The following is a 16806-nucleotide window of genomic DNA, read 5'->3' on the forward strand; positions in this document are numbered from 1 at the left end:
TGCCTAACTTTCCGGGCATGTGGCCCTAGCAAGTCTCAGCCTCACTCAAGGTGTGGTGGAGTCACTAGCCCTCACTCAAGGTGGAGTCACTCTGGTTCAAATGCCTCTGACACCACCACATATCCCCAATTTATTATATCTCATTTTATTTCAAATGCCTTCTAATCCAGCTTTTGCTTATACTAATCTTCTAAAATGGTTTTGTTAAGATCATCAACGACTTCCACATTGCTAAATCCAGTAGTCAATTTTCTGTTATCCTTTTCTTTACTCATTACCAGCAGTTGATACAGTTGATTACTTCCTCTTTGAAATATTTTATCCACTCAGCCTCTGGTTATAAGATTCACTTGTTTTTCTATTATTTTTTGGCCACTCCTCCATGGTCTCCTTCTATAATTTTACCTTTTATCCCAGTTTCTAAAGGTAGGAGTGCCTCAAAAGTCTTAGAGCTTTTCTGTACTCTACACTGCAATCCCCTGGTAATTTCATCTACGATGAATCCAAAATTTGTATTCTCAGGTCAGAGCTCTCCAACATACTCTGGATATAACTGCTATGTTCTGCCATGACATTTATTTTGGGAATGCAAATTTGTATCAAAGTAATTAATATTATGGCATTTTGTGATTGGTATTAGTTTGAGCATAATACTATTTTCAGATTTGCTTTTATTTATGCTAATTTTCTTCCACTATGAGAATATGTAGGTATGTTTCTTAGGAGCAGGGATTTTAATTTTGGTTACTTATCTAGCTGCTGTTTGCTTTTGTTTTGTTTGTTTGTTTCATAAATATTTGTAAATGAATGACAAACTGGATTCAGGAGATGTGAAGTCCATGGGGATTACATGCAAAAATGTTTGTATACATTTAACTTTCTGTAGAGAAGGATAATAATTTTCTTCAGATGTTGAAAGGGTCCTTAATCATCCACACAAACCAGATTAATAATTAATAATATAATTCTAGCCTCATATTGCTCTCCAGCCTGGGCAACAGAGAGTGAGGTTCCATATCAAAAAAAAAAAAAAGAGAGAAAGATTAAATTTTCAGCTATTGGAAATATTGGGCTTTTTAGAATGATCCATTTTCAAAGGATTACTGCTTCAGCTCTACAGTTAAAATACTGACTTTTTCATTGAGAAGTAGTTGTCCACAAATGACTCATTAAAGATCTGTTTAGGAAGATGTGTGACTCAAAGAGGAGGCGGGTGAAATCTTTAATCACAATACTGACCTTTGTATTTGGTTAATGAAGACAAATTAGGAGCCTAATTGAAAGATTTGTATGTAGATGAAGGGGAAATGAAGGTAATTATTAGGGTGGGGTGAGAATTCTGCTGAGAGAGATATCACCAAACATGAAGGAATTGAAATAGAGATTCCGAAATCATTGCCTGGTTTCTTCTTTATCATATTTGATCTAAGTTCTGAGCCAATATCTCAGTCAAATGGAATGGAGCCATATACACACAGAAACCAACTCCAAAAGAGAAACTTCTGGACCAGTCTTGTTTGAACTGATTGACATGTTAGGTACGATGTTAAAAAAAAAAAAAAATGGATCATTGAACTATATTATTCTATATGAGACCTGTAAATAATAACAGAAACTTAGAATTATAAATCTCTTTGATAAAATAGATGGGCCATCCTTTAAAATCTGATATTCTCCTTTATGCTTACACATACGTGCATCTCATTTTTGTTGATTGAAAGCTAAAATTCTTCCAGGCCCTTCCCAGGATCATCCTCTCCAGGAAGGACAGCATTGCCATAGCTAGTAAGATCATTGACGACTTCATCCATTCCTTGTTGAAAATTAGTTGAACAATGTTTATTGGTAAAATTACTACAATTCAAAGGAAAATTACCTTTAAGGTTGTTTTGAACTTCTAAAGCTATATCAATTGCATTAAAGGGCAGAACAGGTTCGTTGGCAATTTGCAAAATCACTTCTCCTGAGAGCTGAAAGAGAAAAAGGAAAAAGAAAATACTAGCATTCAGTAATCAGGAGTTTTCATTTGTTTGTTTTTCATTATCTCAGGTATTTTTATACATCTAGAGGAGCAAAAACACACAGGATTAATATAGTTTTATAAAATCTCTTTTTCTTTTAAATCTTTATTTAATTTTATCTTTCTATAAAGAAAAAGTCCTCAGTTCTTTTTCATGTCTCAGAATAGCATAAAGAAATATATCATTCCTTTTGTGAGCTGAAATATTAAGAAATGGCTTCCCTAATTGAAAGAACTGTAATATTTAGACTTTAAATAATTCCTTACAGTTCATAATATCACATGATCAAACAAACAGTAGAGAGGAGCACCTGAAAATCAATGCCTGGCTATTGGACTAAGGAAAACTTCAGACAAAATTAATGACTGATCTATTTTATTTGATAACCTACAGGCCACATTTGGCAGTTTACTTTGAAGGTAAACAGGCTTCCAAGTTAACTTGTTTTGTGATTTATGGTAACATCCTGTCACTGAGTAAAGAATTTTTTTCTGAGTTCCCCAAATTACATACTGATGAATGCATAACCTAATGACATTGAAAAGGATGCTGATTTGTGTTTGAATTGTGAAGTTTTGCTGATTTGTTTCAGAATCAGGAAGTTTTGCCAATTGTCTTGTATGCAGACATTGTAACCTGTATGTTGATATCTGTAGCCAGTGATTGTAACTTCTGTATTATACCCTCCAGTAAAAAGAACAACTCTGATATGAGTTGTCTTCCTCCTTTCTTCTAAACTTCCTTAGGAAAGCCTCCCAACCTGTAACAGACTCTTTGTTGGTGTGTCTTCACTGGTAGATCTTCACATTTGGCTTCCAATAACCCTTCTTCAAAATCTTAGATACGATTTTCCTTCATGCTTTTATTCTATTCCTAATTGCTTTTTTTAATTTTTATAACTTTCTATAATCGAAACTAATAGTATTAATACATCTTTGAGATCAATGCTTAAAATAAATACAGATTTTAAAAGGCATCCCCAAAGCTCATATCTGTAATTTTTATACATGCATAATTCCCCCATGACCCCACCCCAAAACTGTCTGAATATTGACACATGCACTACAGCTGAACTAGCATCTGCTTAACAGGCTGAACAAGTCATATGCATTCATACACATCCCAAAGGACCTTAGGGCTGACAGAAAGTGCCATTGTTCTCTCTCTCTCTCTCTCTCTCTCTCTCTCTCTCATAAGTGATATTTAATATTTACCTGGACTTAACGAAGGTCCCTACATCTCTCATAACCCTGAAGGCAGCACACAGGGAAATGTGACCGTGTTGATATTATTAATGCAGTATGAAATGTGGTTAGTGAATGAAAAACATTGTCTTGTGAAACCACACAGGGGAAATTAGCACACTAACTTGAGACGCAACGCATAAAAGATATAATTTACAAGGAAATTATTCTGTTACATATCCAAATATATATATTCAACAAGATGCAAATTCCATTTAAACTTTGATACGGTTTGGCTCTGTGTCCCCACCCAAATTTCATCTTGTAGCTCCCATAATTCCCATGTGTTATAGGAGGGACCTGGTAATAGATGACTGAATCATGGGGGTATATCTTTCCCATGCTGTTCTTGTGATAGTGAATGTGTCTCACAAGATCTGATGGTGTTAAAAATGGGAGTTTCCCTGCTCTCTTTTTTCCTGCTACCATCCTTGAAAGATGTGACTTGCTCCTCCTTGTATTCCACCATGATGGTGAGCTTTCCCCAGCCACGTGAAACTGTGAGTTTTCCATTAAACCTCTTTCCTTTGTAAATTGCCTAGTCTTCAGTATGACTTTATCAGCAGCATGAAAACAGACTAATACAATAAATGGGTACCAGGAATGGGACACTGCTGAAAAGATACCTGAAAATGTGGAAGCAACTTTGGAGCTCGGAAATAGGTAGATGTTGGAACAGTTTGGAGGACTGAGAAAAAGACAGAAAAATGTGGGAAAGTTTGCAACTCCATAGAGATTTGTTGAATGACTTTGACCAAAATGCTGACAATTATAGAGAAAATGAAATCCAGGGTGAGGTGGTTTCAGATAAAGATAAGGAACTTGTTGGGAACTGGAGCAAAGGTGACTCTTGTTATGTTCCAACAAAGAGATGGGTGGCATTTTGCCTCTGTCCTAGAGATTTGTGGAACTTTGAACTTGAGAGAGATGATTTAAGGTATCTGGTAGAAGAAATTTCTAAGCAGCAAAGGATTCAAGAGATGACTTGGGTGTTGATAAAGGCATTCAGTTTCAAAAGGGAAACAGACCATAAAAGTATGGAAAATTTGCAGCCTGACAATGCGATAGAAAAGAAAATCCCATTTTCTATGGAGAAATTAAAGGCAGCTGAAGAAATTTGTCCAAGTAAAAAGGAGCCAAATGTTAAATCATCAAGACAATGGGGAAAATGTCTACAGGGCATGTCAGAGACCTTTGCGGCAGCCCCTCCCATCACAAGCCTGGAGGTTTTAGAGGAAAAAATCGTTCTGTGGGCCAGGCGCAGGGTCCCTCTGCTGTGTTCAGTCTGGGGACTTGGTGCTCTGAGTCCCAGTTGCTCCATTCTTGACTAAAAGGGGCCAAGGAACAACTCAGGCTGTTGCTTCAGAGGGTGGAAGCCTCAAGTCTTAGTAGCTTCCACATGGTATTGGTCCTGTGGGTACACAGAAGTCAAGAATTGTGGCTTGGAACCTCTGCCTAAATTTCATAAGGTGTATGGAAATGCCTGGATGCCCAAGCAAAAATGTTTGCAGGGGTGAGGCCATCATGGAGAAACTCTACTAGGGCAGTGCAAAAAAGAAATGTAGGGTCACAGCCCCCACAGAGTCCCTACTGGGGCACCACCTAGTGGAGCTGTGAGAAGAGGGCCACCATCCTCAGACTCCAGAATGGTAGATCCACCGGTAGCTTGCACTGTGTACCTGAAAAAGCCACAGATGCTCAACACCAGCCAGTAAAAGCAGCCAGAAGGGGGGCTATACCCTGCAAAGCCACATGGGCAGAGCTTCCCAAAGCCGTGGGAACCCACCTCTTGCATCAGCATAACCTGGATGTGAGACATGGAGTCAAAGGAGATCATTTTAGAACTTTAACACTTGACTGCTCTGCTGGATTTTGGACTTGCATGGAGCCTGTAGCCCCTGTGTTTTGATCAATTTCTCCCATTTGTAATGGCTGTATTTACCCAATGCCTGTACCCCCATCGTATCTAAGAGGTAACTAACTTGCTTTTGATTTTACAGGCTCATAGGTGGAAGGGACTTGCCTTGTCTCAGATGAGACTTTGGACTGTGGACTTTTGAGTTAATGCTGAAATGAGTTGAGACTTTGGGGAACTGTTGGGAAGGCATGTTTGGTTTTGAAATGTGAAGATATGAGATTTGGGAGGGGCCAGGGGTGCAATGATACGGGTTGGCTCTGTGTTCCCATCCAAATCTATCCAACTCTCGTCTTGTAGCTCCCATACTTCCCACATGTTGTGGGAAGGACCCAGTAGGAGATGACTGAATCTTGGCGGCGGGTCTTTCCCATACTGTTCTTGTGATAGTGAATGAGTCTCATGAGATCTGATGATGTTAAAAACAAGAGTTTTCCTATACAAGCTCTCTCTTTTCCTACTGCCATCCAGGTAAGATGTAACTTGCTCCACCTTGCCTTCCGACATGATTATGAGGCTTCTCCAGCCTCATGGAACTGTGAGTTCTCCATTAAATTTCTTTCCTTTGTAAATTGCCCAGTCATCAGTATGGGTTTTTTTTTTTTTTTTTTTTTTTTTTTTTTGAGATGGAGTCTCGCTCAGTCACCAGGCTGGGGTGCAGTGGTGCAATCTGGGCTGACTGCAAGCTCCACCTCCCGGATTCACACCGTTCTCCTGCCTCAGCCTCCCGAGTAGCTAGGACTACAGGTGCCTGCCACCATGCCCGGCTAATATTTTTGTACTTTTTTTTAGTAGATATGGGGTTTCACCGTGTTAGCCAGGATGGTCTCAATCTCCTGACCTTGTGATCCACCTGCCTTGGCCTCCCAAAGTGCTGGGATTACAGGCGTGAGCCACGGCGCCCAGCCCGCTATGCCTTTATCAGCAGTATGAAAATGAACTAATACAATATTAAAAGTTATATTTCCCAATTGTTTGCACAATTCAAGTCATAAAAATACAATTCAATTTTATCTTCTTCTATATGCTTGGGAAAATGTGTTTATTAGAAATAAAGAGAAGAAAGAACCCCTTTTTGATTTTTATTTTAAGTTCTGGGGTACATGTGCAGGATATGCCGGTTTGTTACACAGGTAAATGTGCACGATGGTGGTTTGCTGCACTTATCAATCCATCACCTAGGTATTAAGCCCCACGTGCATTAGCTATTTTTCCTAATGCTCTCCCTTCTGCCACCCTACCCCCCTACCAGACCCCAGTGTGTGTTATTCCACTCCTGCATCCATGTGTTCTCATTGAAGAACCACTTTTGATGATCTTTTATTCCTTTGTTTTCTCCCAAATGTAGCAACCAATTTCTAATATACCTTTGCAGAGACTTATCCTCAATATTGGGGTGCTGAAAAAGTATTCTACCACATGAGACTTTGACATACTGAGCTAAAGAAAGAGCCTCAAAGTCTCTCTGCCCTTGCTTGCCCCGTACCCTCCCAACACTTCTGTCTTTCTCAAAGCAAAAGGTGAGGATGTTCTCTGAAGTTCTCTTATCCATGTAAAAACTGTGAACCTCCAAAGAGGAACACAATTACCTTTCATCCTCTCTTGGAAATCTCATTGTCAGTGAGGGATGCAACCACACCTGGATGGACTTTTTCAAAAAGATAGTGTTGCCTCTAAGGATGATTCAAATACTAAAGAGAATCATTTACAAATTAATTTTGTCTCCCAGGTCCATTTATTATCCCTAATAATAATTTATCATTCATGAGAAGAATAATCTAAATTCTTCATCTCTCTCTCTGCTTTACAATAAAGGGCACATAAATATATTTCTATAGTCCACTGAGTTATTGGGTAATCCTATGCAATTCCCCCCATCCTGCATATGAAATAAATATCTATGCCTTTTTCTCCTATTAGTCTGCCTGTTGTCAGTTCACTTTCAGCAAACCTTCAGAGAGTGGAAGGAAAGCTTTCCTTTTGCCCCTACACCAGCGTAGTGGTCACAAAAATCCTGGGAAACTGCCTACTTTGATCACGCTGCACTTCAGGAAATATATTGTTTGCCATAGATTGATATAAATTATCCATCAACTCCACCTCACTTCATCCAAATCATACAAGAAACACCAAAATATAAAAATAAATTATTTATAAAAAGGATTTTTAAAAGAAATTAGGAAGGATTATGATGGATTTTTTTTTTTTTTCCAATTTGCACTGTAAAATAGGGACTCCAGAAAAGACATGTTTTGTTTACACGTAGAATCTGGATACCACACATTACAAAAGATTAAAAGAAGAGAAAAAGGAGGAGGGAGAAAGGTGACTTCTTTGAGTGCTGCTGCAGAAAGCTCTTGTGTTCGTTTTTTAAGAGTGGCTTGGCACCTTGAACATGGGAATATAAGCCAACTACCTTGCTGTTTCTTTCAAAGAGAAACTGGCAACAAAGAGTGAGACTTCAGAAACACCTGGCCCACTATGGAATGCTTAGACTAAATTGGCTTTCTTTGCAGCTTCGTAAGCAAGAGGAAGATTTGTATACTCCTTGCCATGCAGCACAAAGAGATGAGCCACACTGCATATTCTTACACACTCTGAAACTCGGTCTTCCTCAGGCATGCTAGAACAACTTTCCTTTACATTCATATGAGGTCTTATTCTTTTTAAAGTGCTTTATATCTGTATGTCTCATTTCATTATCCTGACAACCCTAAGAGACAGGTAGATGGGGAATTAATATCTTGTGTTAAAAACACTGAGAATCAGCTTCACAGAGAACAGTTAACAGTAATGGCAAAGTTAAAATATCAATAACCAAATTTTCTGGAGCACCTACTAGGCATCAAAGCTGTATGGAAGTTTTCAAATATCATTCTCTCTAATTCTCACAACAGCTCAGCAAGGCAGGTATCATGTTCATATAAAAAAAGAAATTGAGGCTCTCAGAGATTAGTTAACTTGCTCAAGTCACCTACCCAAGTGTAATCGATTTGAAGGCCTGTGCTACTTTTTTTCCTATAGCACGAGGTTTAAGTCAGAATCTAGAAAAAATCTCTCAGTTGGTTATTTGTGGAAAACTAAAGCTACACTCTGAATTCTTTACTTCTTGCCAACTGTTCTTTCTACTATACTACTGTGTTTCTTGGTGAAGAAAAAAATACAAAAACCTATGTTTCTTGTAACACTACTCGTCAATACCTATAATATCTTATTTCTAATCCTGAACATCTGTGATATTTGCATGCCTGTGGCACATAGCATAAGTAAATAACTATTCAATATCTGTAAAATTACAATGCAATGACTTTACAAGCACACATGTGCCTCAAGACCCTGGTGTCTTTCCTTTTCCACTGTTGTCTGACCATACTAGCCCTGAGCAGAAGATGAAAGAAGAATAAATTAGAAATAAAAAAAAAAACTGTACAGAACTAAAAATATTTAAAAAATATAAAAGGATCATTGTGTTGAAAACTGAGTTAATAATCACCACATTGCAAAGGCTTTCCTCTCTTACTAAATAATATTGATGTTTCTAGAGTTAGTGGTCTCATTGGTATTAGGCAAGATCTGATTATCAAAAGATAAAAACTATACATAGAAACTTATTCCAGATTTTTAAGAATATAAATATCACCCTATGAGACAACAAGGTAACAGATGACTTACAAAGTTTAAGGAAAAAGTATACACACACAGAGACACGTGTGTGTGTGTGTATTAAGTTTTCTTAAAATACTCTTTTGCACCTTTAAATACAACTAAAATTACTTCAGGCCAAAGAAAGATAAACTTTTATAGGGGATAACTAATTCTTTGACTTCGTCACAAGTCTTTCTCTTACTCACTAGACCAATGTAGAAAGAAAAAAATTATTTACTAAACTGTCAATATCTAAGAAGTAGGACACATTTTCTCCCCTTAATTATTGTAGCTATTACGCAGTATGGTGACTGCATTTTCAATAAATGCTTTTAACAAAGTTTTCATTTATTGAGTGGACAATGCAGTAAAACATACACAGGTTCACTAAAATAATATCATTGCCTTGAGTCTATAATGTAATTTCTCTTTAGCCACAGCATGGCTGAGCATTGCGTGTTTTTTCTATATTTTTATATACCCAGATTAAAGTAACCATAGTTTATACCTTTCACTTAAGCTGTAAGTTAAACTATTATCATGGGATTTTTTTATGTCCTCAATTAAATTTAAAATGAAATACAGCCCCACTATGAAAGTTGATGTTGTGAGATAAGCATCACACCTTTTTTATAGGTTACCATCGGAAAAAAAAAAAAAGAAAACTAGGATGTCACTTTGGCATGTGAAAAAAAAAAAAAAAAAAACCTCAGCTGAATTAAATTTAAAGGAGTTCAACTGTGCAATGAGTGATTTGCGAATCTGGCAGCCCTCAGAATCACAACAGATTCAGAGACTGCAGGGATGCCTCACAGTCAGGACAAATTTATAGACAAAGAAAAGGGAAGTGATGTATAGAAATTGGAAGTGAGGTACAGAAACAGCTGGATTGGTTACAGATTGGCATTTGCCTTATTTGAACACAGTTTGAACACTCAGCAGTGTATGAGTGGTTGAAGTGTGGTTGCTGAGATTGACAAAGACTCAGCTATTGTTACAGGCACATACTCCTAAGTTAGGTTTTGAATCTCGTCTACCTATTAGTTAGGTTACAGTTCATCCACGAAGACTCAAATATAGAAGTACAGAGTCCTTCTCAGGCCATTGTTTGTTCACTTTAACACATGGTATAAGACACCATGACAAATAGTAGATGAATCATGAACCATCTTAACTAGTAGCTATTGATCCTTTATTGTGTGATCATTACCATGCTATGGGGGAGAGAAAAGAGCTAAAATGTCGTAAAAGATAGTTGCTTCTCTTTAGAACTTACTTTTCTGTTAGAGATAAGTCATTCCACTTTTACACAATTGGAAAAAGAATTTAACAGTATAAAATTAGTAAATATGAATAATTTATTTCCTAGAAAGCACCATTTTCTATTTCACTGTAAACATACCACATAAGCATACACATATATTTGGAGAGCAGGAATTTAGATGACTGTAAAATGGGAAAGGCATTTTCGACCACGGGAATAAAGTGAGCAGAAATCTGAGGTAGAAAACAGCCAAGACTTTCTTTTTACTTTTAGAGTAAAACAAGATTTTTTAGAGGAACAAGAAACCAGTGTGACTGAAATGGAGTTCTCAGTTACTGAGAAGTAAGTTTGTGTGTGGAGTGTGGGGCAAAGGGTCAGAAAACCCTCAAACTCATCGAAGGCATACGGCCATGATCCAGTGATCTTCAGGGAGTCTGCTCCACTCCTTTTAACTTTCAGACCAGAGGCATAACCTGATAGATCATAGCCTGGCAAGAGTCTTTACAACAGGATTTTGTGGTGCATAATGCCCTTCAGGCTGTTATGTTCATGCTGAAGTGACATGACTCTGATTTATGTCGCTTTATACTAGAAACCTCCCAATTTAACAACAAACATCCTGTGGATAACAAACCTTAGGGCAGCCACCCATGGACAAGAGGAGTGGAGGGAGTTTCCTGAAGATGAGCAGAATGAGAAGCAGCCTCCAGTCCTCATGACCCCTTTCCAAAGCTGCAGTATCCATAGAGGAGAGGGATCAAAGATGTATGCCTGACATACCCAACCTATTTCCCCCCAAAATTAGAAATTAAATGATGTAATGCACAATTACTGCCCAAAATCCATGTATCCATAACATGACTAAAATATAGCCTTAAGACTGTCATTGTCTTTCATCTGGAATACTCCACAAACTCCCTAATTGTTTGAAATGTCTGCCTCCAACACATTCTCCACATCATCTTCTGAGTTGTGCAGTTACTTGTTTGGGATATGTTTCTTGTGTACTCTCAAAAAACAGACCTGTTCATCTCACTTTCTTTCCATTGCTCCTCTTGACCTATAGCAAAATTTACAGTATCTAATATTCAACTATAATTTGACAAGTTTATATATGAAAAAAATTACTTGAAAGTAAAAGTGTCTTTAAAAAGCAAGAACTTATACAACCTCCACAACTATCAAAAAGGAAGCTTGAGATCCAACCCACGTCACAGAAACTAGTGAGGAAAATTTTAAATGCCACACCTGTTCCCTCAGCCCCAACAAGAACCACCATGAGAGCCCCAAGAGAGTTTCATGGATAAGTGGAGACCTCCCAACACCTGAATAACACTCCTGTTCTTGCCAGTGGATGACTTGAGGGTTTCTTTCGGTAGAAAGATTTTGGTGGAATGCTTAGGAGGCCTTGCCAAAGACCTTGCTTCCACTGCTTACATTTGTGAAGGCCAACAGTTGGAGAAGAAAGAGATAGGAAAACTGTCATGGAATCTCTAACCTTTTAGGAATGAAATAGTTCAAGATCCCACTTTTCCTTCTTAAGTTTTCAAAGACATTAGAATCATTTTGATGGACTGAGGTAGTCTCAAATGAAGACTACCTTAGGTGGTATGTTATCTTTTAGCAAAGGATTCCAAAGTTGTTGAAGAATTCCAATAGCCCCTGATAGGGCAATTTGCTTCAAGGACTCATGGCCATTTTTAGGAGCTCCTGTGACTTATCCTGTTTGGTCCATGGGCCTACCAAAAGGATACTATGTGTGAACGTAAAGACCTGTGTGAGCAAACAGTGTTAAACTTGAAAACAGCAGTTTGGACAGTGGAATGGCCATAGCTGTGAATATCTCTGGAGGAAAGGGAGCTCTTTTCTCTCAGCATGCTGAGAAACTGCTGTTTTAGTCACCACCATGCCTCTAACAGTGGCCGAGAGCTGAATGAGGATACTGAGACACTGGGTTTGCAGGCTGGCACATGCCTTCCCTGCAGAGCTGCCAAGTTTCTGGAGCTGATAGACCATGCAAAGGCTCTCGGGACCACTTGGACATGATGAAAAATCGATGGGATGTGAAACAAAGCAAGAAGATGTAAACAAGGCATGTCTCCACTGAAATTTAATTTGATTATGAAAGAGTTGGGCTCTTCACTTAGCCCTAAACTGCTAACAGTATATATTTTTTTTGCAAATATGTACTAACACCTGCCAACACCAGGGCATTATAGAATAAGGTGACTCATGATGTCAAGAAACCAATGGCTAGGAAAATAAATCCCTGATTCAAATCCTCCTTTCCGGCTTCTGCTTCCGCTGAAAGCCCCATTTCCTGTCTAGTTTCTCAGCCTAAACTCTGATCACACCATCTCCAGTTTACCAGGAATCCTAGTTTGGATTCCCCCTCAAAACAACAAACTTGAGATGAAATCTGAGCACAAGTAGTCCATTGAGAGGTGAGGGTAGTAGGATGGGAAGGAGAGACAAGGAAGACAAGAGAGCCAATAGAAGGCACATTATCAAGTCAGCTATCACTGTGGATGACTGAAGCTTAACCTTTCTGGAGAAAACCTGAGAGCCAGTGCCTCAGGATTTTCCCATTCAAGGGGCAAGGGAGCAGTGTATTGATTCACTAGCTTCCAATTGGGCATTGCTACATGGAGGTGTTACATTTTAATCTCTGAACTGTCCTATTCACTGGCAACTTTCCAGGGCTGAAGAAAGCCTCAGACAAAGATAAAGTTTAGTATTTGCAAAACTATTACTAAAATAGATGCTTACTTTCTATTCCCATGCCACAGAAAAGTAAACTCATATAATTTTTTTTTTTTTTTTTTTTCCCAAATGTAAGATAGCTCTCCTCTTTTGGTGACTGTCATCACCTATCTGTTATTAAATTGTTACTACAGTGGAGAAAATATATCCACACATCAATTCGGAAGTAACAAATTAGCTTTTTGGCATTTGTAATGACTATTTTTCAGTGATGTAGTCATGCTGTGACTTTGTAACATATTTGTATTTTCTGCTGGTCATATTGTTTCTAGAGAGAGACCAAATTATGTTAATATTTCTTAGTGTTCTGGAAAAAGAAACTTCAAGATATTAACTTTACTTTTTTACTCTGTTTAGTAGTAATTTGCATGTGCTGATTGACAAATTAAGTATCTTCATTTTATTTCTCTAATAACTATCTTTAACATGATATCATTAATAATAATAACAGCAGCTAACATTTGTTGCACTCTTGCCATATGCCAGGCATTATTTTAAATTCTTTATATAAATTAATTCATTGAATCCTTACAATACCCTTATTCTATTTTGCATGAGAAAATAGAAGCATTGCTCAGTTAATTAAATTTCCCAAGGTCCACTTAGCTAGTACATGGCAATTTTGAGATTTGAGCCCAAGCATTCTGGCTGCAGATCTGAACTCTTAATTGTTACCCTAATTAGCACCTTTGAAATTTTTTTCCAAGCCCTTTTCTAATTTTAGCAAATTAGGAATACCAGTGGCCAATATTTACCAAATGTAAACATAGGATTCCAAGGAATAATTAAGGGCTGGTTACACCTATTTAAAATAAAGACCTGAGCAAGTGATCCTACCAGGATTATAACTTTTGATACAGTCCAGTGCTAATTTTCATGTCTGTAGATCCTGCTTTCCTGAACCTAAAAAAGGGAAGGAGAGATTTATGAAGTAAAACAATTCTCTAAGATACTCTAGAGTAGTGGCAAATACTATCGTAGCTGTGGTGTGACAAAGGGCGTAGTGGTTGTGTATTTTTAAAAGATTAATTTTATGTTTATTATTTGTACATTATCCAAATCAATTAATCATAGAAAGATTAGAGAACTGATTTAGCAGAGTTTGTAATAATGTTAAAGAAACATATAACAAGCACACATAATGCATCAAGACAGAAGAAGCCATTCATAAAGAGCTATAAAGAGAAAATTCTCTTAAAAATTGTATTTTCAGGGCATAATGCTGAGTATCTGTACATGTGAAATACTGTGGTTTTAATTTTCTCTTTAGGAATTTAATAAAACAGTGCTTTAGTAAAGGACAAAAATGTTTTTTCCTTCTAATATCCAACCATTAAACAAAGATCATCTTGGTAATAAATGAATGCAATCACATAGAGAGCCAATTATTTAGTTAATAGATCTATATTATTTTGATATAAATTATTAATATAATTATTTCCTTTTATATGTGCCAGTTGAAAAAACAACAAAAAATAAACCTCTGTTCTATTATAGATTTGGACATCTGGTATAATTCTGTTTTGTAAAAAATAATATCTTGGAATATTGCTTCATTTTTTCAAAAAATATGAACATTAAAAAATAATGACACCATGTTTCTATCTTATAGGGACAATGAAGTCACTAGAGAGATGTAGAGATATGGGAATGAAAAAAAATAAACAACTGTTCTTTTGAACTTGCTGCTTCTACCTAGTGAGATTTTAAATGATGGCCAAAATATATGTGACCCTGACTGTATGCAATTACATTGTTCATGCAGTTTCTTTCTCGACTATAAATGCAATAAATGTTATTGCAGATTGCATCCTACAAAGTGAGACTTGACATTTTAAAAATAGAAAAAACACCACAAGGGCTTTAGATCCTTTGATGTGTGATTATATTCATGACAAGGTTCTTACAGTAACTTTCTTAGAACTAGATGCTATTGTTTAGTTGAATCCAAAAATATATGTATGTAAATAAGAACCTGCATAAACAGAGCACACTGCCAAGCTCTAGAAATTCCAAGATTTCTCTTTTTTCTTTACATGTTGCTTAGTGATAAACAGGACTCTTATATTAATAGTTCCTTGCTTCTCAAATATCCCAGGATGTCCTATATAACATAGCCCAACAATTCAAGAATTTTAGTACCTTTATAGTTGACCAGTTAAACCATGTCATATGACCTTATACTTTTATTAGTACGCTTTGTCTAAGTGATATTTATCTTGATGAGATGCTTATAAAGCTTCTACATATAATTCAGTAGTCCCCAGTTAAATGGTAAAACTGTGACATAGTTCCTGTACTAAAGGGGCTTTGGATGGTTTGCATGCTATTAGCAAAGAAAAACAAAAAGAACATATGAAATGTCACATCTCAAAGGTTAAATAAATAGGAGAACACTGGTTACTATGAACAGCAATAGACCAAGAACAGTTTTTGGAGGATAGTTCCATTTTGCTGGATCTTAAAGGAAGGATACAATTTAGAGATGTGGAGAGAATTAAAGGCAGCACTCTTAGTAAGAGGAACAGGTAAGTGAAAATTCTGATCCTAACACTAAGTCAATCAGTCTTGATGGAAGGATTTTTTTTAAAGCAGAAAATGAAAATAAAGTTGGAGAAGATGATTATATTGAAAGGGATCCCTTTCTTCCTTCTCAATAAGCTCCTTATAAAGGAGAAAGATGTTCTATTTATATTGGAATGTCTTGGAATGTCTTGAAGAATTAGATTTTTTTAGAGAAACACTGTGATTACTAACAAATTAACCTGGAAAAAGGCTTAAGACATTCCACATAATAGGCCAAAGTAAAGCCTGATCTGGAAAAGTGAAGACAGAAAGGGTTTCATGTCTTAGTTTCATCTAACAATTGGTACTCATATTACCATGTTACCACCATCACCAAAAAGTATAATATCTAAATGTTTATTGTTGAAAACACATTAGCCTCAATTTAGAATGTGTCAATTTACTACTTGAACTTCTATGGGCCTCTGTTACCTCATCTGTAAGGGTTTACTCTAAAACCCAGGCACAATATTCTCTTAAGTTTTTAGCATATGGTTGGTTATTGAGGAGTACTGAGAGTATTGAAGGACTCAATCTAATAACAGAAGTCGAGGGCTATCTGAAGAGCTTATTATTGTGACTATTTTCTGGAACCCGAAGTGGATTTTAACCAGCTGCCAGAGCTCTGACAAACCTCATGTTTCTTAGGCAACTTGCTCATATAGATGCTGTGAACTGAGCAGTCTCTTCTATTTCTAGGAGAGCTTGACTAGAGGCTGGGGCTCAGCAGAGCCCGCCCCTAGATGCCGATTAAGTAGCAGAGGTAGGACACCTACCCATAAACTTCAGGAAATCTGCTTCCTTTGTTCTCTAAAGTTTGTGTGAGCTTTGTATGTTTAGATCCTCAGAAAAGTTAGAAACACTACACTATGCATCATTGTATCATATGACTGTTCACTTTTTGCAAAGAAATTAGCACACTGGTCTGATAAAGAGGTTATATAGTGCATCTATGGTTTTTGCATATTCTAAAGGCAGGCAAAGGAAAGGAACAAGTATTAACTGAAAATCTACTATGTGCCAGACCTTTCACTGTAACTGTGAATAGATGATTTAATTTAACCCTATCAACAAATCTACCAGATTATATTATGCAATACTGGTAATGATATAGATTGAGGTCAGGCTATGAAGGCTCTGGTAGATTATAACAAAAAGCTTATTTCACTTAAAATGTAATTTATTTAGTGGAAAACAGCACCAAAAGAGGCTATGTTTAGTAATGTACATATTTTATTTTTACCTTCGTTATGATAAATTGCTAACAATGTCTTTGTAGGGGTAGCAATAATTCAGTGCCCATTTATTCAACTTATTTAAAAAACTGGGGACATATCCTGGTGTTATGCTCTAGTTAACCACCTCATTTACTCAGGCAGATTAAGAGGT

At 36.9% G+C, this 16806-nt stretch overlaps 1 protein-coding gene across 1 annotated transcript in view; it reads right to left on the minus strand.

The window, feature by feature from the left end:
• NAALADL2 (N-acetylated alpha-linked acidic dipeptidase like 2) overlaps positions 1-16806 on the minus strand; it is a 977694-nt gene that overhangs the window by 64200 nt on the left and 896688 nt on the right. The window contains exon 12 of the mRNA XM_030931975.1: positions 1877-1970. Within this exon, the coding sequence (XP_030787835.1) occupies positions 1877-1970 (94 nt within the window). The remainder of the gene's footprint in view (positions 1-1876; positions 1971-16806) is intronic.

Source organism: Rhinopithecus roxellana, chromosome 1 (genome assembly GCF_007565055.1).
Source record: "Rhinopithecus roxellana isolate Shanxi Qingling chromosome 1, ASM756505v1, whole genome shotgun sequence".
Taxonomy (NCBI): Eukaryota; Metazoa; Chordata; class Mammalia; order Primates; family Cercopithecidae; genus Rhinopithecus; species Rhinopithecus roxellana.